The sequence below is a fragment of the Rhipicephalus microplus genome, chromosome 5 (assembly GCF_043290135.1).
Source record: "Rhipicephalus microplus isolate Deutch F79 chromosome 5, USDA_Rmic, whole genome shotgun sequence".
NCBI classification, from domain to species: domain Eukaryota; kingdom Metazoa; phylum Arthropoda; class Arachnida; order Ixodida; family Ixodidae; genus Rhipicephalus; species Rhipicephalus microplus.
In genome coordinates, this window is record NC_134704.1 from 39,149,974 (window position 1) to 39,170,925 (window position 20,952).

At 45.6% G+C, this 20,952-nt stretch overlaps 1 protein-coding gene across 1 annotated transcript in view; it reads left to right on the forward strand.

Annotated features, from left to right (window-relative positions):
- The first annotated feature begins 14,511 nt into the window (after window positions 1–14,511).
- The window catches only part of LOC119173908 (glutamate receptor ionotropic, kainate 2), a 124,299-nt gene continuing 117,858 nt past the window's right edge, over window positions 14,512–20,952 (forward strand). The window contains exon 1 of the mRNA XM_075895251.1: window positions 14,512–15,270. Coding sequence (XP_075751366.1) covers window positions 15,033–15,270 — 238 coding nt within the window. The 5' untranslated portion in view covers window positions 14,512–15,032. The remainder of the gene's footprint in view (window positions 15,271–20,952) is intronic.

Below are 20,952 nucleotides of genomic sequence, written 5' to 3' on the forward strand. Positions count from 1 at the left end.
TCTCAACGCACCTTCAACGCCTGCGGCATGTTTTAACGCGTCTGAGTGACGCCAGTCTGCAACTGAACCTGAAGAAGTGCCGATTTGCAGCTCGGCAGTTGACAATACTCGGCTACGTCGTGTCCAAGGACGGAATTCTCCCCGATCCAGCCAAGCTTCGGGCCGTGACCGAGTTCCCCAAGCCGACATCCATCAAGGAACTGCGCAGTTTCTTAGGACTGTGTTCCTACTTTCGGCGCTTCATCCGAAACTTCGCGTCTATCGCATCGCCGCTGACAAAACTCCTCGGTAGTAACGGGCCTCTCCATTCGTGGTCATCACAGTGTGACGACGCATTCACAACGCTCCGTCGTTTACTGACGTCGCCTCCCATACTCCGCCACTACGACCCTACTGCCCCTACAGAGGTACACACGGACGCCAGTGGTGTCGGTCTCGGCGCTGTCCTTGCGCAGCGCAAACCAGGGTTCCCGGAATATGTCGTGGCGTATGCAAGCCGTACGCTTACAAAAGCCGAGACTAACTACACCGTCACTGAGAAAGAATGTCTGGCAATCGTGTGGGCCCTTACCAAGTTCCGACCTTATTTATATGGTCGCCCATTTGATGTAGTCCCCGACCATCACGCACTATGCTGGTTGTCCTCATTGAAAGATCCCTCAGGCCGTCTCGCCCGGTGGGCACTTCGCCTGCAAGACTACGACATCCGCGTGCTGTACCGCAACGGAAGGCAACATGCTGACGCCCTGTCGCGCTCTCCCTTGCCTGACGACAATGCCCACGACTCAGCGTCTCACCTTGCCGTTTCATGCCGTTGCTACTGAACAGCGCAAGGATCAATGGATTGCCTCACTGATAGACTTGCTGACTGATCCATCCACTCCATCCACTCGCGCGTTCCGTCGTCAAGCCCACCATTTCGCCGTTCGCGACGACCTTCTCCACCGACGCAATTACAGCGGTGACGGCCGCCAGTGGCTACTAGTCATACCCCGCAGCCTGCGCTCTGACATATGCAAATTCTTTCATACTGATCCGCAATGTGCGCACTCCGGCGTATCAAAGACTTACCAGCGCATTCGCCAACGGTACTTTTGGCGCGGCATGTACCGCTATGTGCAGAAATTCGTTCGCTCCTGCATAGAATGTCAGCGCCGCAAAACTTCAACGCACCTGTCGCCGGTAGGTCTGCAACCTCTACCCTGCCCTGCCAGGCCGTTTGGGCGCGTTGGCATTGATTTGTATGGGCCACTTCCACTAACGTCGGCCGGTAACCGCTGGGCCATTGTTGCTGTGGACCACCTCACGCGATACGCCGAAACTGCCGCTCTCCCCGCGGCTACAGCGAGCGATGTGGCCTCCTTTCTGCTCCAACGATTCATGCTGCGACACGGTCCACCTCAGGAACTGCTCAGTGATCGAGGCCGTGTCTTCCTGTCTGAAGTCGTCGAAGCCATTCTCAAAGAGTGCAACGTTGTTCACCGCAAAACTGCTGCTTACCACCCGCAGACGAATGGCCTTACTGAACGCTTCAACCGTACGCTCGGCGACATGCTCTCCAAGTACGTCGCCGCCGATCACACAAATTGGGATTCCATTCTACCCTTCGTCACCTACGCATATAACACCGCCCCTCTGAGCACTACTGGCTTTTCACCTTTCTTTTTATTATATGGAAGGCACCCGTCGCACACCATCGACACTATACTTCCGTACAAGCCAGATCCGTCAGAGTGGGCGCCTATTTCTGCTACAGCCAAGCTTGCTGAAGAGTGTCGAGAGCTCGCAAGGACCTTTACAGCGCATGATCAAGAGCGGCAAAAAGGCATTCGCGCTGACACCAGCACTACTGCGCCCATGTTCCTCCCTGGAGCGCTCGTCTGGCTCTCGATCCCTACCACTTCAACTGGCCTATCTTCAAAACTATTGCCCAAATACGAAGGCCCCTACCGTGTCGTCGAACGCACTTCCCCTGTAAATTACTTGATCGAACCCATCGAACCATCTTCGGACATGCGCCGTCGAGGGCGCGACATTGTCAACGTGGAGCGCCTCAAAGCCTACCACGACCCGCTCATAGTAACCAGCTGCTAGGTCGCCAGGCGGCTCCCTCTTCGTACCCGGGGTAGTTGTGGTGAAGCCTTCGAACAGTGGGTCGTCCTCTCCAGCGCCTTCTAGTGGGTTGCCCTTTTTAGCAAGAAGAAGAGCAGCTCGTGCAGAGAGTCGGTACCCGCATTGACTGTCACTGTCAAGCATCGTCGACAACCGTCCGCCAATAAACGTCTCAACAATATATATATATATATATATATATATATATATATATATATATATATATATATATATATATATTTGCCGTCTTCGTGAGATACAGAGGGGAGGATTATAGAAAAAAAAACCTGTCCCTGAACAGCTTATTATCAACTGCTCCCGTGAGGACAACTTTCACTTTCGTGTTACACCAATCCGTATGACGGTGGGGTGAACCATGTTTTTTTTATATACAGGGCTCATACAGACTACACAACCATGCTAGTGACAGTGCGCTCTAAAACCGAGTGATAATAATCATCATTATCGAAGAAATGTGGCCCATTTTCTAAAGTAACAAATATCATATTCACTAGGCTGAGTTTGACGCTTATCCATTTCAACAAACAATTTCCTAAAAAATAAACAAGGTTGTTGCGCATACCAATATACCGGCAGTACTTTACCCGCCACCACGCAGGCGCAGAACTTAGCAATACGTCCTCGAAGTTGATTCGGCGCTGTGGTATTCTGCTGCTGACTCATGACTCGGTTACCTGAACAAAACAAGCTGTCCCACCTGATAAGGCCAAGTTAGTTGTTTGTGAGCACAGTACGACTATCTAGGAACTTCAAGAAGTCTTCAAGCCCCTCATACATTTTTTCAAAGATGACTAGGGGGTGCACCCCACCTTTTCCTTCCCATAGTACCACAATCACACCAATCATACTCTTCACAATCTCCGAAACTTTCTCAATCTTCTCCTTCTTTTCAATCGACTGTATTTAACAAAACTAGCATGAGACGTTTTTGTCAACTCAGGTCCTCAAGTTTAGCTAAGTCTTTAGAGGCCATTCGTTGCAGTAGCTCGAGCTTAGCTAATGTAGAGAAAGAATAGAGGCTTATGAGAGCACCGTCGCCGACAAGGCGGTAACGTTGCATTCATAGAACACGCTTGCTGCTTCAGCAAAGCGTTTTACTATTTTTTGGATATTATTATAAGACAAAATAGAGAGAGAACGAAATGATGCCGGAACGGAAACAACATCAGGTACAGAGCAAGAACTCACCACGTGAACGCTGATAAATACTCAAGAAATTAGAACAAGACTGCTTTATAAAGAAAAAAAAAAGCTTGAAAAATAAAGGAACACTGCAGCACTTCAAAGGTTGGTCCCGTCAAAAAGCATCTACCACGATTCCTGAAGCTACTTTCCTTTGAAGTCAATCGCAACGGTTATTGCCTTATTTTTTTCTCTTTTTTAGGCGTGATGCTATCGGGATTATATTTATTTTATATTGTAGCAGCACAAAAAAAGTGGGAGAAGGGGGGACCTCCTAAAAAGATCTTGTTTTGCGCTAGAGCGCCGTTCAAGTGAGATTTGTCCTCTAACAATTCCCTTACGCCGTATTCGACAGCAGATTTCACTCCAAAAGAAGAAAGCAAACGAGAAAAGAAGAAAGAGTTCGTGGTTAGCTCTCGTCGCCCTGTTCGCTCTTCAAAAGAAGACTAGGTGCACGGGGGGGGGGGGGGAGGGCAATTGTGAGAAGACGTGTGCGTATGTGTGTTGAAGAAAGAAGAAAAAACGGAGGGGGGGGGCGCACTGTGGCACTGTGGCTTACCTCAGAAAATCCCTTTTTCGTTCAAGAGAATGCCAGCGAACAAGAGACTGAATTGGCCTCTGTTTATTGGTCGCTTCTGGAGCGGAACACTTGTTCGCGCTCGGTGGTGCATGTATTGCCGACAGCGTCCCGCAGGCTTCGTCGAGCACGTCGCAATCTTCATACTGCAATAGGATAGACAGAAAGACAATGCATTAACGAGAGACGAAGTTCAATAAACAGTACATAATCTGTCAATTATGAATGGGCTGTGACGATTTTGCTTAACAAAGACAGCATTAAGTCCATTGTTCTCAAAAGAATGCGTTGACAATGCAACGCCCGCGTGCATTATGTGCGTGTAAGCACGGGGTACGTCAAACTACTTGAAGTGAAGCGAATGGGGTACCTTTCTATAGCGTACTGTCGAACTTCTTTAGTGTATTCGAGCATTTTTGTAGCGCGCTATATAGCACGTTTGCAGCGTATGGAAGCACTTTTGTAACGGATTTAGTAGCACCATTTAGCATACCATGGCACCTGTAGTATAGGTATACACACAGTTTTAGGGGCGAAGCTTCATTCGCTCTGGGTCGTATGTCCCGTGTCGTCGTAGCAGCAAATTGAATTGCATTGCATGTCTATAAAAACGGTGTCACAGCACATGCACACAGTGAATGATGGTGAGTGGGGCGAAGCGTGCGTCAGTTCGTACCTACGTCTGTGCGTCCGTTCGTACGTTTGTCCATATGTGCGTTTGTGCGTGCCTCCATCCATCCTCCCGTGCATCCGTCCGTGCGTGCATCCGCTTCGCCCCACTCGTAATTAATCATTTCGGTGATATGTCATGACTTTTCATTTTTTTTTGTAAATTATCGAGTAACAACTCTGTAGCGCATTGCAGCGGGTTCGCAGTTCATCGAAGCACCTTGTGTGACGTATCTAGCAGCTCCTCTCTAAATCACTGTGACACTTTTATAGCGCTTTGCACCGCCTTTTTAGTGTACTAAAGAACGTTCGTAAAATATTGAGTATCAAGTTTGTAACGCACTGTAGCATATTTGTAGCGTACCGAAGGACCACTGATACATATCGAACATCACGTTTGAATCACACTGTTGCTTTTTAGCAGCACATCTTGGAACATTGTGGTGCATCACGCGGCCTTTGCTGAATGTTGAGTAACAAGCTTGTATACCGAAGCTTACTTGAAGCGTAACACGCCACCTTTTTGACGTGTTCAGTAGGGCATACCATCGTGCATCGTACCACTTTTGTTGTTCAATGCGTAACATTGGTAAATGATTGAGAAACAGCATTAGCTTGCTGTAGCAACTTATTGACACGGTGAAAAACGTAAACGAAAGCGTGATTTTCGTGTCGTGCATGTAATGGCTTTATACCCAGATTTAAGCCACTGCTTTGACGCTCTCGCTGAATTTTTTTCACGAAGACTTCTAACAACCAAGCAATTTTTTTTTTCATTGGACACTGTAATCCCGCTTTAGAAAGCGTGTAAACATTGCCTGAAAATAAAGACGCTGGATTTTCTTTGCGATGGCTTAACACTATTTTTAGAATGCCAAATAACACTGAGCGATGTAGTTAGCGATACGTGACAGCAGCTGGCAACGACAGAGTGCGCCAAATTTACCGCCTTGGCTGGCAACAGGGTGGGCTAACTCGCCCACAATTACACAAGCACGTGTACACACCACAGTGAATTAGAAAGTGACCAACGTTGTTACTCAACTGGCTAATCACCGGACGTGGTATCCCAAAGCTGTTTTGTAAGTTAGGTTCCTACACCTGCGGCAAGTTCATTTTTCATGCACTTCCCTTTCCTTTGTCATTATTACTGCACTAGAGTTAGAAAATGAAGATGTGTCATATACCTTCATTAGCTTCATCGAGTTGCCATTAGGTTGCGTCTAAAAAGGAAGAGAGGGAGAGGGATTTGATCAATTGCTTTTTTCAGTCGTTACTTTTCGAGGTTCAAAACGCTGAAATTCCTTCCAGATAGCGAAAATTCTTGAGTACTTGCTGCATGCTAAGTGAGAAAAAAAAATTATGCGCCAGCATAAGCTAAGGAACCGCGAAGTGCAGCGACATTTTGCACAAACGCTAGCAACTCCCTACCACGTCTTCGGCTTTGCTGTACAAGTGTAGTGCCACCGCTGCATACGCATCAGCCCATTTACTGACAATCCTTTTTTTTTCTCTTTCCTCTTTCTCTCTCGTCTTTATACCCACCTTTCCATTACCCCAGCGTAGAGTAGCAAACCGGGCATGTGCCTGGTTAACTTTCATGCCTTCTCTCTTGTTGTTCTTGTCCTCCTTGCTGTACAGATTCTGCTATTTTTTTTCGTGGCGATAAAAACAATGGTGGCTACGCTCGAAAAGGCTATACTTTATTTCCTCCCAAAGGAGGCTTTCTTGATGACGCCATGACGTCATTGTGACGACCTGAACGTCGACTCGGTGGCACAGTGGTTCCAGCTCCTTTGCGCGATTTTTATGGCTGAAGACGGCTTACAGCCCAGGGAGGATAAGCCGTAAAAGAAAGCCCCAAGGCGCCTTCGGTTGGTTTTTACCAACAAGGGGTCTTCGGCGCACCGTTGCAAATGCGGGAAAACAACGAACGAGCCAAGGAAAGTGTGGTAACACGAAGCTGGGTGAGAATCATTGTGTGTACCCTGTTTGTACACTGAAAGCTTGCCTGAACCCTGGACAAGTGTCTGCACGCGGCTAAGGTTATGGCAACAAGACATAGCCATATTGACATATTCCATGTTTGTAAACAGTGGTCAGGGCCGTCGACATACAGAGGCACCTGTAGCGGCATCGTCGAGCCTGGCCTGGCCTAGCCCAAAGCTCACCACCTCCCTTTATGATCACGTGACAACTTACATAGCAGCTGCAAAGTTGCCTCCGAGAACAGTGCGTCGGGGAACCGTGGCGGTGAACGTTGGGCTGGGCGGAGCCTGCACACCGCGACAGGAGCCTCTTTGTGTCGATGGCACCGATCACTGTTTATAAACATAGAATAGGTCTATCGCTCTAAAGGACGTGAAAAATGTCATCAACACACGCTCGACTAGTGGGAGCTGTCCCTGTCGGTGCATAGATTTTCGACAATTTTTTTTCCTCTTATCGTGCTTCAGTGACCAGACTAGCATATCTGACAGAGCAGAGCAGGCAAAAGTTAGAATTACAGAAACCTTAGTTAGTCGCTCTAGGTATTCCTGATAAAACATGGACACAAGAAAGATTTGAGGACCACACAAACGCCTATTCCCTGCCATGGCCGTTGGTATTTGTCCCTTTCTGGCTTCTTTCTCTCTTCTGTCTGTATGCACGTCTAGCATTCCTGGTCATAGAGAAAAAAAAACAATACCTCTGTTACAAGCGAGCCTTACACGTTTTACTAACAGGCGGTGCATAATTACACGGTTGTTTTATAAAAAGAAAATAAAGCACAACCGCCTGAAGGTATGTTTTCGAGTAGAAAGAAACGAGTATAAATTTCATGAGAAAGATATATAACGTTATACTCGCGTTTCTTTCATTTTTTCCTTCGGAGTGAGAGTGTTCACTTTACTAGCCACAAAAGGGAACCTCCGGGCTTGTCAACTTCTAGTCTTTTTGCGACTTTTACAATTTCTTGCAATGAGTGTTCGCCTCTAATTTTCATTACTGATCGAAGAGGAAGCAGCGGGTGGAGCTAGTTGAAAGTCGCTTATGGTTGTCACTCATTCACCACGCTTTAACGGTCAGGCGGATGAGAACAAGAGGTTGAGGAGAAGAAAAGTCTGTCAGCGTTTCAGCACGTGGCTTTTTGACACGGCGCTATTCCCTCCCCCTATGGAGAGAGCGGGCGCAAGGCCACGCGAAGCTGCGTGCCCTTTTCCTGCATATGAGAGAGGGTGCGGCACCGCGTCAAAAAAGGCGCGCACTGGCGCGCTGCAACGCGTGCGTCGGGTCAGTCCTTAGAGCAACCCAACAAAACCGCCGAGGGCTAACGGCGTTCACCCCTCTACTTGGCTAACTCAAACGTGTTGCTATAACAACGATAACAAAAACGACCTCATTCTCTTGACACACTTCCGGAACACGAAAGAACGGCCTGATCACGCATGCCGGGCAATTGGTCAAGGAATACTCGCCCACAGACATCCCGTTTACGTTCCTTCCCGCTCTGAACCATCGCGCTTCGAAAAACAAACCCCGGGACGGCCGCCCTCCGTAACATTCGCTCGTACCAGTGGCCGGAGGGAACACGGGTGGTCTTCTTAAAGCTAACATTTTGCCTCGTTTATGGCTGTGTCTGATCCGGCCGTTCAGGACGCGCGCCGTGAATAACCCGAAAAGAGGAGCCTCCCGCGTCCGAACGGAGCACGCTGAATTCCTGCAGCTGGAAAGGATCGAGTACGTTACTGCCTCAATGGAGCGGACGTGCCTCTGTTGTAGTGAGGGCACACGGGTTTACTCGTGAAGGTGACTCAGTGTAAGGAACTGTGCTTACTGCACGTTCGGTATTCACTAAACTTGTCGTGGTCGTAAACGGACCACACGATGGAGTAGACGGGTGACAACTGTTTTATCAGTGCAGAACAATGAGCACGCTGGCTCGCGCAGCCGGCCAGTTACATTATGGCTACTAAGACACGGTAACTATTACCACGGTACTTCGCGAACCGTTCCGCCAGTTCCTCTGCTCACGTGACGCCGTACACCGCGCCATCTCTTTGCTCCCACGACAAAACTCATGCTGACCGCTAAGCACGGGGTTCGCTTAGCATATCTGCGCCCTGTCAGACAGTGAAACTGCTTTCAAATTTCCAAACTCAATCTTATTTGTTTAAATAGAGAAAAAAGTGAGGAACTGGCAAGCAGGTTAACCAGTTTGCATTCGGTGTGCCACCTTACTCGGGGGGAGAGGAGAGAAAGAACACAGAGTGCAAAGAGGAAAGAAAGAACAAGTGTGACAAGCACACGCGTTCCAGCGTTCACCGCGCAAATACACACAGTCACAGATAGAAATACACCCACCACCATGGTCTAGTTTTGAAGGTGCTCTATACTGTTGGCACGAGGCTGGCGGGATCAAATCCATGTCGTGGCACCCGCATTTTTGATGGAAGTGAAAGTTCTCAAGACCTGTGTACTTAGAGGTTCACGGAAGAGAAAAATTCTAAGTGATTGAAATTTACAGAGCTTCCTAATAATGAGAACGACCTTTGCAGTAGAGGTGGGGGAGGCAGTTATTCCATTGGCCATAGCATCCACCTCGACTATTCTAATCGTTAGCGACTCGCAGACACCTGTGAAAAAACATTGCACGAAGTCGAATATCTCAAATAGCTTTGAAAATACTGGCTGGACACAAGGACCAGCGAACAATAAATATAGTCCGGTTACTCACTCCCTCCTCCTTACCGGGCGATGAGGCTGCGCACCAGACAACTCGAGGACTGACAGACCGAGCCTCTGGATTGCCCCGGTCGAGCTGGGATGACGATGAGTGATTTGAGCGGATGACCACTTGGAAAGCTATTACGCAGTATCACAGGCTAAACAGAAAAATTTATCCTCACGCACACTCATCTTTGAACAAAGGACAGGTGGTGGCGTGGCACGTGTACTTCAGACCCATATGTTCCCTAGTCCGGCAACAATGAACCGTTTCGTGCCGGAACTGACAAGTGTAGATTTTAAATAACAGGGCGGACTATAGCCACATTCTATGGACATGCCCACAGGCCCCCATAAGAGGAGAATTGACACACTGAAGTGATTGGAATACCGCGCTCCTTAGCTCTGACTCGCAATTACAAGCCCGCTTAATACGGCACGCCGAAGACACCGCCAAGACCAACGGGATCATGGCCGTCGTCTTGGTTCGGTCCTTGCTCCCGCGCCTGAACGCGGAGGAGAATTTTTGTGCTAATTAAACAAAGTTTGTTCACCGTCACTATTGTCTAATTAGGTGTCTCGCATAATTATATAGTAGTTTGGGGACGTTAAACGCTGAGAATTGCTATTATTGTTATCACCGAGTAATATTTGAGACTGGTTCCTTTGTTCTTTTCTAAAACTAGACCTGAATCTGACACGGGGGGGGGGGGGGGGGCACAATTTGCAAGTGCACACTCTAAACAATCCAGACCTTTTAGTGTGTTATGAGCTGATTGAAGTGTTATTCCGTAGAGGAAAGTGCACAACCTGCTTACGAAAGATCTCAGCACAGAGAGGTCTCGTAGGCCTTTGGGGTGGAAATAATGTGCACCGAATAGAGTACATCGAAGTTTCAGGAAAGTGTAATATAAATTGTTGGTCACACGCACGTAAAAAGCACGGATTATTTATTGTTAATCTGAGACTCTATCCAGTGTTTTGTTGCAAAAAGCAATGTTTGAATGAATCTCAAGGACTTTTTTCACCAAAAATGAGTATTTCTGTAGGCAACACAGTAAGCGTGATTGTACATGCTTATGCGGCTACTCTTATCAGTTATTCGCTGGGGATTCACAGAAGTGAAAGTAATGAAAGTGGCACTGAAATAGAAACAAACAAACTAACGCACAGGTATGGGAACGCACTTTTGTGACACGCAAGATACAGTTGAAGACGTACACACTTAAATTTGCTTGTGTAATGCTTGAAGCTGATAACAGGAAGTTAAATAAATATGTCGAAATCACAGCATTCCCAGTCACAGTCAAAAAGGAAAACATACATTTCTTTGGCTGTGCACATGGGGACACAAATCCTGTACCTATATGTTAGATTGGATGCCTTACACAAGCAGAAAACTGCATTCTCGTTTCGGAGTTGTTTTACGAAGAGAGAGAGAGAACACAAGTAGAAAGGCAGGGAGGTTAACCAGGGATGAGACCCGGTAGGCTATCATGCACTGGGGGAGGGGAGAGGGAAAGGAAAGTTATAGAGGAGGAGAGGAAAGGTGACTGACTGGGCCGACGCGTAACAGTTTCACCATCACAAACGATGAAACAGGCCGGTGTCTTTGAGAAAATGCAACAGTGCTTTCGTTGCCTTTCGGAAATTGGATGGGCAGTGCCATGGTCCCAATACTTTCTCGACAGTGAAATAACTTCTGTCCAGTTGATTTAAAACACTGCGCAGTTGGAGCCTCTCGTTCGTGTATGCCAGGCAGTAACATAAGATGTGTTTATTAGTCTCATCGACGGCACAGTCGTTGCACTCCGCGCTGTCGGCCATCTCTATCTTAAATGAGTAGGCATTGGTGAAGGCGACGCCCAGATGCAGACGGCACAACACTGTACCTTCCTCCCTAGAAAGACCAGAGGGAAGCCGCCGTCCTAGAGATGAATCAAGAGAATATAGTCGATCATGTGCGAACTGTGATGACTGCCACTTCTGGAGTGTCATGTCCTGCGCCAGCTTACTTAGGTATCTAGCCGAGTCAATCCTAGATAAAGAAATCCAACGCTTTAATGGGATAGCGTAAAGAGCTCGTGTCGCAGAAATTTCGATGTCAGCACTGGTGTTGGGGTTGGCGTCGTATGTAGTAAGCAAAAAATCATCATCCTGTGCTTGACCAAAAAACCGAGAATGATCTAAATAAAATAACTGATAAAAACTCCTGCAGCAGAGTGGGGACAGAACTAGAATTATTTGGGTCCGAGTAGTGATAAAACTTGGGTTGTTTTCGTGGCAAGTGGAATCACTTGGCCACGCCTCTATTTGTGAAAACAGTGAAAAGAACTTCCTCTTTTTGGAATACAGTGAAAGTAGCTTTCACGCTTCACAAACTCACGCGTCCTGTATACATGCTTCATAATGCAAGATGAGATATTGCAGTAATAATGTGTGGCACAAGCGCCCAATGATAGCTGGCGTTAGAGCATGCGATTACCATAATGGCTTCGTGGTTTAAAGCTGGTACCCCACTACAAAAGGCACAGACGTTACCGCGCGTGTTCTCTTAAGGCCACGTATAGTGGCTGCATAGCAGATTCGAAAAGGTTTCATGTACTAAGAGTTTGAAAGATTCCCTAAGATAAGGACGTCGCTATCGTGTTCAACTCCTAAAGGTAAAACTTTAATACCCCCTAATTTTTTTTAAAGGCATCGCTGCACGACAATCTTATTGTCAGTCTTCACAACCACAAAGCAAACTGAAAGTCAATGAAATGCGATGTTTATGTGTGAGCCGTCCACGCAAAAGTGTACCGATTGCTAGAGCAGTACGGCAATATTTGTGATGCTGCTGACTTTTACATGCGAACTCTCTCAGATACCTAGTCAAAAGCACGTTTATTTATACCACGCTTATCAATAGAGTGTAGTGCACATGTTTTTGAAAATCATGATGGTCACTTACGTATTTTCGCAACGTAAGAGTGTTTGTGAAGCAGTAGATTGCTACACTCAAATCACAGAGTACCTGTAACTCAAAGCGTGTCCCTGGAGGACCATCAAGCAACGCCCTCCTCTCTGAGGAACAATACGGTGAGCATATGTCGCACCTGTACAATGGCGTATTAAAGGGGCCCTGTAACACTTTTTCAGTATGGTCAGAAAGCGCTGCCGATGGGTAGTCGAGGCTTCTGAAAAAATGCGAGACAAATATTAGAGCGCAGCACGCGACCTGGAATTCCACATAAGTTTTGCAAGTCAGCTAAGAATCCCTTTCTTCTCTCTCGACAAACAACAGTATACCAGCTAGAACTCACGCGTCACAGCCATTGTATCCGGCCATTGGTAGATTTGAGCATAGCGCGCTTGGTCGTTTTGGGTGCCACTGCATGCCGCGACTCGTCCATGCGCGCGCGATCATACTGAAAAGCCACGCATTCAAAAAAACAAACAAAGAACTAAAACACTCAATGTCACGAAGCGCTCCTGACGTATTTTTGTCCCTCTCCTATTTTTGCCTGCTTAGCTTCCAGCGCTTCGTCGAGACGAGACAAGAGAGAATGCAATTGCAGCGTTCGACCAATCCTTGCCACTCCACACGTACTGGGCGCATTTTAAAAGCTTTTTGGCAGTAAATTTGTGAGGCAAAAAGCTTTTTTGGTAAATTCATTTCATGTCTACTAAAAGAATTGTTGCAGGGCCCCTTTAAGGGTAAAGTAATAATACCTACAGTAAGCCGCATAACATGTACGAGTCGAGAAATTACGTTCATGAGTAAATTAGCGCGTGTAAACATAGTGTTTCGTGCACTTTTGCTGTAGCATTCTTATTCTTGTCGAAAACTGGACGGAAGAACTGTTGAGAGAAAACAAGGCACACATTTCTGCTTAATTGGGTTCCAGTATCTTTTGTTTTCACACTATTAGCTTCATGTCGAAAAGCGACGAAGGCCCTCCTAAACTTTCTACGATTGACCCGCCTCGGCGACCGTTTATGACGTTTTAGTGTATTTGTGTGTTTTCGATTCCGTCCCACTCTCTTTCTCTCATTCCCTTTTACTTTCTTTTCTGTCTACCATTCCCCCTTCCCCAGTGCAGGGTAGTAAACCAGATACTTGCTTTCCGATTAACCACCCTGCCCTTCTTTATACCATCTCGCTCTCTTCAGCATGTCACAGACTATGCATCAGTGCCAAATGTAGCCCCCTTTTCTTAATTACTCCAACACGTTAATAAGCGTGACATAATGTTATACTTCTAGTTTATGTATACCTTAAATTATGCCCTTTTTCGGGCTACATGACTTTAGTACTGTATTTGCAATATATAAACCCGCTGAGGTTCATTAGCGAACACATAAATCGAATCGCAAGGGTGTTTTCCTTCTTCGCCCTGACCGAAACGTGGCTCCCATTGTCGGGATTCGAAAGCACGACCTCTCGCTTTAAAGCATGGGAGCTCAGCTTGCAACGCTATACCAAGGCGACTCCTCCACGACGGTGTCATGCAGTAACTGCCAGGTCAGCCATGCTTCTGCGTGTGAATGCCAGAGCAACGTGAAAGATATCTCTATTCATCGACAGTCACGATATTACGCTGACACGTCTCGTCTGTACCGGTCCAGCCAGCGACGGTTCCTACCAGCTGGTGGCCCTGATGCATCAAGGCTCAGGGGCGACCGCCACATTCCTCGACTACAAACTCTCACCGCGAAGCCAGCTCCGAAAAGCTGTCGCACCTACGGCCGGCCTCCTAAATTCAGAAGGACGAACGCGTGGTTCACCGCAACCCTAAAATAGACGAGAGCCTTTTATTATTATTCTTTCTCTTCTCACCCCCTCAACGTCTGGTTCCTCCTCTGAACGCGCAACATTGCGGACGACGGCGCGTTCGGTCGGACCACTCAGCCTCCCACGCCGCACCTCTTCCCCGTCGCACCTCTCACCAGCCCTTCTCTCACTCTCTCACCAACGTCACCATCCAAGACGGCTACTAAACCTACAGAAAATCTAGCAAACTAACGCGAAGCCACTGTAAAATAATACTCCAGCAGCAACACAAACAAGCGTAGCGCTCGGGGTCTCCCCTATGGTCCCCTTGCTGCCAAAATGGCTACCGAGTTGAATGCAGCGCTCTCTGCTGGTCCCGCTACTTCCGTCGCCGGTGAGCTCGAAGCAGCACCAGGCCCTTTGATTCACTGCCAACACGGCGAATAGCGCTAGAAACGAAGAGGGGGGAGAAAGAAAAGAGAAAAGTTTGGGGGTGGAGGAGAGGTCGATGCTTGAGGAAGAGACATACCGAGTGCTGTTCGGAGCTCGAGAAAGCAGCCGCGATTTTCTGGGGGCGCCAGGACGGAGGGAGGGAACGGTGTTTTTTCTGGCGGTCCGGGGCGGAACTTTTTCGGGAGGACCGCGCGTGCAACGTACTCGTCGCGTTTTAATTGAATTTGGTTCGATCGCGTGAACCCCAGAAGACCCGGAAGAGAAGAAGGGAGCTTTACCGAACGAAGCGTGGGTCCCCGTATTTGTATATTTGCGCGCGGGGTAGGTGAATGATTTGGCTGCGAGGTAATCGACGCTGGACGACCATGATTGGGTGATTGGGTTTCCGGTCCGCGACTCGCCAGGAGGGAGTGCGGGTACGTGGGGAGGGAGAGTACGTGTGTGTTAAGAGAGAAAAGAAGAGGAACTTGTGTAGGGAAGATTCGTGCTATTCTTTCACTCTCTCCACTACACTCTTCACTCTGCGGTGTGCATCAACGGTGAGCCGCCGGCGCTATGGATGCTTCCACGTGGTGCCCATTGCGAGGTGGTCTTCTGACCTGGCTTCTACTCACCTTGGTGTGGAGCGGCTTGGCCGTAAGTGGTGGTAATGACACCACGGTACTGGTCACCGAAACGGGAACCACCGTGTCTACACCCAAATTCAGCGCCGGATTGACGACGTTGGACGACGCGTTTCTCTACCTGAGAGATGAGGACAGCCAGGACTTGAAGGATAACGTCATTCAAGTCGGTGAGTAGAATTCTGTCCGAGAGTTTCTTTCAAGCCTGACACTAGGGACTTTCGTTTTATCAGTGAAGCGTCCTCAGAATCCTTGTGTTTATGTAATTTTAACATGTATCATGAATAGAGATGACCGTGTAAGATTAAGCAAGCCGGGAATTGTGTCGAAGTGGGGCTCGTGGCTCTTCTAAATTTGCGTTCTTGACCGGCACAGCGAATGATAGCAGTGTCATATTTCCAATAAATTTGTACGTGCAACCTGAACTAACCAATTTTATCTGTTGTTACGTGTTTTCGCTGTAATTCCCCGACCAGCTAGCGTTGTCTTGGCTTTATTTCGCACACAGGTTGCGACATTTTGATAATTAAAGACGTTTTGTTTAGGACAGTGACTTTTGAGCGTTGAACGCTTCCCTTTTGAGCTGAAAGGTGAGAGCTCACAGACGATGAACGTTACTTTTTAAGGTATCACCGCAAATACGTTTGATCAACTTCCAGATTATCGAGATTGCGAATGTTTAACCATGATTATATGCGTCACAGCAACTTACAGTACGTCACGAAAGACGCTGCCAACAAAGGTACGCCCCAGGCTTGCAGTTCAGTGGACTAGATTTATAGACATAAGGGAGAAAGCGCAAGAAATGGTGCACAGGTGCGACTACGAAAAACATTATTGAAGCTAGTCGGTCACCGGCGGAGCGTACGCATATATACATATAATGCTGAGCGGCGTTTATGATTTCCGGGTATTCCGCCATAGCATGGGTCATCATTCCAAGTCATATTTTACCAGGAAACTGATATTTTCTTTAAGCTTTAATAGGCTACGACTTTTACGGTTCATCGTCCAATACCTTGCGCAAAGCTGCAGTCATTTCCGCGCTAAAAAAACTTAATTAACTCACTTATGTATGCATATTGTAGGTAAATCCATTAGCTTTTTCAGTTTGCTCAGAACTTTTCGAATAATATATATTTCCCTGAAAACTAAGGGGCGTACAGAATGAAAGGTCATAACCTCAAAGCAATTTGCACGTCATATGACATATTCTGACCGGTTAGTTCAAACAATGCCTTGCTGTTTATTACATTTGTCATGGTATCCTGTGTCATTGGTTTTATCATCAGAAATAAAAACAGGCAAAACAATTCTCAAACTTAAGCAAAAAGAACAACACGGAAAATAATGGGACGCTTAAAAAAAAAAACTTAACAGAATGAGACCACGAGTCATGCGTTAAATATGGGCTGATTAGACCATGCAAAGAGAGCTGAAAACTGGAAACCACTGGTGCAGCCAACACGTACCCTCTGGTATGGAACTGGGCACTGATCCAAAAGCAGTGGCACTAAGTGACGCGAGTTGTTCGTCGGTCTGCGGTCTTGGCGCCAGTTCGTATAGGCAAACAATATTTAAGAATTTGTTTCTTCTAACATTATTCTCTCTGCCTCGTCTCTTGTCCTAGCAAGCTAAATATTTATACTTTTTCTACATTCGCTTATTAGCCAAAAAATATCTGAGGCCTAATTAAACTTACCGTCTGTTCCACGACTCGGTGATTATTATTAGCGGACGATAAGTCGAAATTATTTGGCATTGGTTCCACCACACTTCCACAACACTCGGCATATAGGCCTGACTGTGTTTCCATAGAAAAGATGTACTGAAAAGCATATTGAAAATTCGCATTTCATGCTCCTTCTACATCGTAATCGCTCCCCTCTATGATCTTCTTATGTCACATGTACTCATTCACCGTTCCCTACGCGATTTCGCCTTCACATGTGCAGGACAGCCAAACGGTGACACCTTCAGGTAAACCACCATGCTTGACATCTATCTATCTATCTATCTATCTATCTATCTATCTATCTATCTATCTATCTATCTATCTATCTATCTATCTATCTATCTATCTATCTATCTATCTATCTATCTACCTATCTATCTATCTATCAATCAATCAATCAATCAATCAATCAATCAATCAATCAATCAATCAATCAATCAATCTATCAATCAATCAATCTATCTATCAATCAATCAATCAATCAATCAATCTATCTATCTATCTATCTATCAATCAATCAATCTATCAATCAATCAATCTATCAATCAATCAATCAATCAATCTATCTATCTATCTATCTATCTATTATCTATCTATGATCTATCTATCTATCTATCTATCTATCTATATATCTATCTATCTATCCGACTCTCCTACTTCAATTTCTACGCTATGTGTCCTTCTTTTTTTCTATCACTTCTTTTTCTCTCCGAAACTATCTACTGTGAAAGAGGCAGACGTTCGCAGCTGATGCACACATACCTTTTGAAAAACAACCTGTATCAGTTTAAGTTTATTGGTTTCGTATGCATCACTTACAAAATACTTGTATACAGATGAGGGTTCCAAGATAGAAATACTAAAAACAAAACGCTATGTAAAAACTACAACAAAAGTTAATTAGAGAGTAATTAGCCGAAGATAAGTAGGTGGCGAACACACGAGAACAGTTTAAATAGGTGACAAAATAGTAGGAAACTGATGACAAAGAACGCTATTGCGAAATACAATGCAGAAAAAGAAAATAGAAGAAGTATAATAATCGTCATATACAAGGCAGAAAAAAAATAGCAACAAGCAAAAATAGTTGAAGTGCAAGATGAAGTAATAGCATTACAATATTATGAAGCAAAATGTGAAATACAATAGACAAAGTGATGCAACGCAACGTAAAATACACTAAATACTAGGAAATGTAAGTAGAAAAATATTCAATAAAAAATGAAAAACAAATCAACGGTGCATTTAGTGTCTTCCATAATAGTAGAGTGGTTCCCGAAATGCACGTAAAAGCACCATGACTCCCTGAGGCCACGGCGTGCCACGCGCACTATACGCCTTTGAAAAGTTCTCTCTCTCCGTATTACTGAGATCCCATTAGTTATACAGGACTCACACGATTGCTGCGCCACCTCGCTCGCTAAATCCTGTTTTCAGAAGGGAGGCCTTAATCTGCTGAAACTCCACAGCGGACTGCAGCCACTTCAAAACGCTTTCCGGGAGGCCTTGCTTTATGTGGTAATGCTAATTATTCTGCCTTGTAAATTTATACAGTGTTTGCACAGGTTCGCTCACTCACTATCACGTTAACCAGTAAACCGCTGTTCTATTAGTGAAGCTACTTAAAGTATAAGCGATACGAATGTTAAACATTTTCGTGTTGTTGCTGTTATTAGAAGCACGAGTGTCGAGAACCGCATAAACGAGTCTCGTAGTGCTTGTGAATACATTGATTATGTATATTTTAGTACTGCCACTTTAAAACCGCAACTTTGGTTTCGCTATCAAGGGGGCGGCGGCTTCGCAGGGACATCTGAACACAAGCCTAACGTCACGGTAAGACGTCCGCTCACTACACATTAGCAGGAGCTGTTGGTTCACTGTAAGTCAGATGTGGTTAATGTAAACAACAAGCTAATCGTTGTCCCGAGACTCTGACAGTGATTTCCTCTACTAAGGCCGCATACGGGTCACCGTTTTCTCGAACTCAGTGAACTGTGTTGACTTTTCGTAATATCTACATTACGTTGGGGCTGACTTGCAACTGCCGCGCGATGAAAAGTTTAAAAAATCATAGTAAACTGTCTGATACGTGTTATGTCACTTTTGGGAGGTTTCAAGTAGGTGCCCCAAAATTTTGGGAGGTTTTGGGAGGTGCCCCGAAATCGTGTCACTACACCTTTAAGCAAGGAGTTGGGTCATTAGGTGAAATAAGTAACCAAATAAGTAACCAAAATAAAATTTCTTGGTGTGGCTAGATTCAAACGCCGGGTACCTGCAGTTTGAAGGAGGACATGAAAACCCATTCGCTATGCAGGCAGACTAGCCCACTTCAGAAAAAAGAAAGAAAAAAAGTTCTATGACTCATTTTTGGCTAGTTCTCACTTGAAATACATATAATTTTCTTCAATGAGACATGTTGATTCTTTTGTGAGTCCCATGGCTCTCCGAAGAGAATATAGTGATCTCAAAAGTGTTTATTTGTCTCTTTCAAAAAGTCGTGTACATGTCAAGTCGGAACTCTCGAAAAGAAGTGAGAAAACTCTGTATCTTTTTTTAATGCAGGGCAAACATTAATGGGAATCATCATTTGCACGGCTGTGGGCAAGGGTATAAAATTTAGAGAGGAATAGAAGATAGAGAGAAAGAAAGAGGTTGAAGAAAGATAGAAAAGGAAAGTGTAGCTTCCATGTATAAGATAGTATAACAACGTATAGTATACATGACCTGACTTTTAACCATATATAGTCCATTATTGAAATGGTTTAGAAAAAAGAAGTCAGGGGGCAGTGGGATAGAAAGCAGGTAGAAGTGGATAAAATCTAGCATATGCATATATGCATGTTACAATACAGGAATGGGCTGCACAATCGACGTGAAGAAGAGGGAACGGAAGTTGAAAAAAAGCCACAAAATTTGCTCTTTCTAAAGTTATCTCACCACAGTGCGTAGCCACCCCAAATTGAAAAAAAAAGGGGGAAAAATCCCTGGAATGTCTTGCGAACGACTCACTTGAGATGATCTGCGTGTGTCTGTGAATACGATACTTCACAGGCGTTGGCACACAGAGAGCTAGTATCTCGAGCGACGCTGTGGGAACTGGCTTAAGCAGTCTTCGATTGGTTGATGCTGACTACTCACGTTGCTATGCATCTGCGGCTGTTATGTTTGCTCTTTTTTGGTCCTTTTTGACGTCATTCTGTAACTGTGAAGATTACGAGGCGGCCTCGTGATAGATTATCCGAAAGGGCGGAGAGATAAATGCAGAAACGCCAGTTTAATATTCTGATTTCCCTCACGTTGTAATAATAAACCGAAATCAGCATATTGGGCTGACCCGAGAGGAATATATTATTGCTGCCCAGTTTAAAACGCCGCATTAAAGAAGAGAGAGAGAGAGAGAGAAATATAAAGAGCATGAAGTGACTAAAAGAAAACTACTGGTGTTGGGGGCGGCATGCAAAATAATGAGGTACATCGAGCTCATTGTGCATTCTGGATGTTTGCTTTCAGGCGCGGCAATGCACTACGCTTGTTTTAATGAGAAAAATTATGCCTAGTTTTGGTACGGGTTAAGTTAGGGGGCATTGTGATAACGATTGTAATAAATCCACCTAACTAGAGAGACAGCATTTGTTTTTATCCACTTACTCTGGAAATGCATCCGATGCTAGAGGACACAGTCTCTATATTGCATTAATGTATACGCATTGCAAGACAAAATAGTGGTACCCGGGATATTTTCCAGAATAAACAACACTCTTACGACATCTATCATGTTTTTTTGTTCGGCTATTTCTGGCCATTATGCTTTTACGTTATTGCAGCCTCGCAGTGTCGACGTTGTTAGTGGAGAAGTATTCCCTCATATGATAACCCAACTCTGACCTTTGAGGTATATGAAAATAACCAATAAGAGGAATGATACTGCGAGTGAAACATGACGACTCAAATTTCAATGTGCTCCATTTTATTTTCCTGAAAGTTAAACTCCTGTATGCCAATATAGAACAGAAATGAGAGTAAGTTACAAGGAGAAGTTACAAACGAGAAGCTACCAGGAAAAGAGGCTGGCTACAACAACGACCTTTTAGCAGAGGAAAGACGTACAGATGCC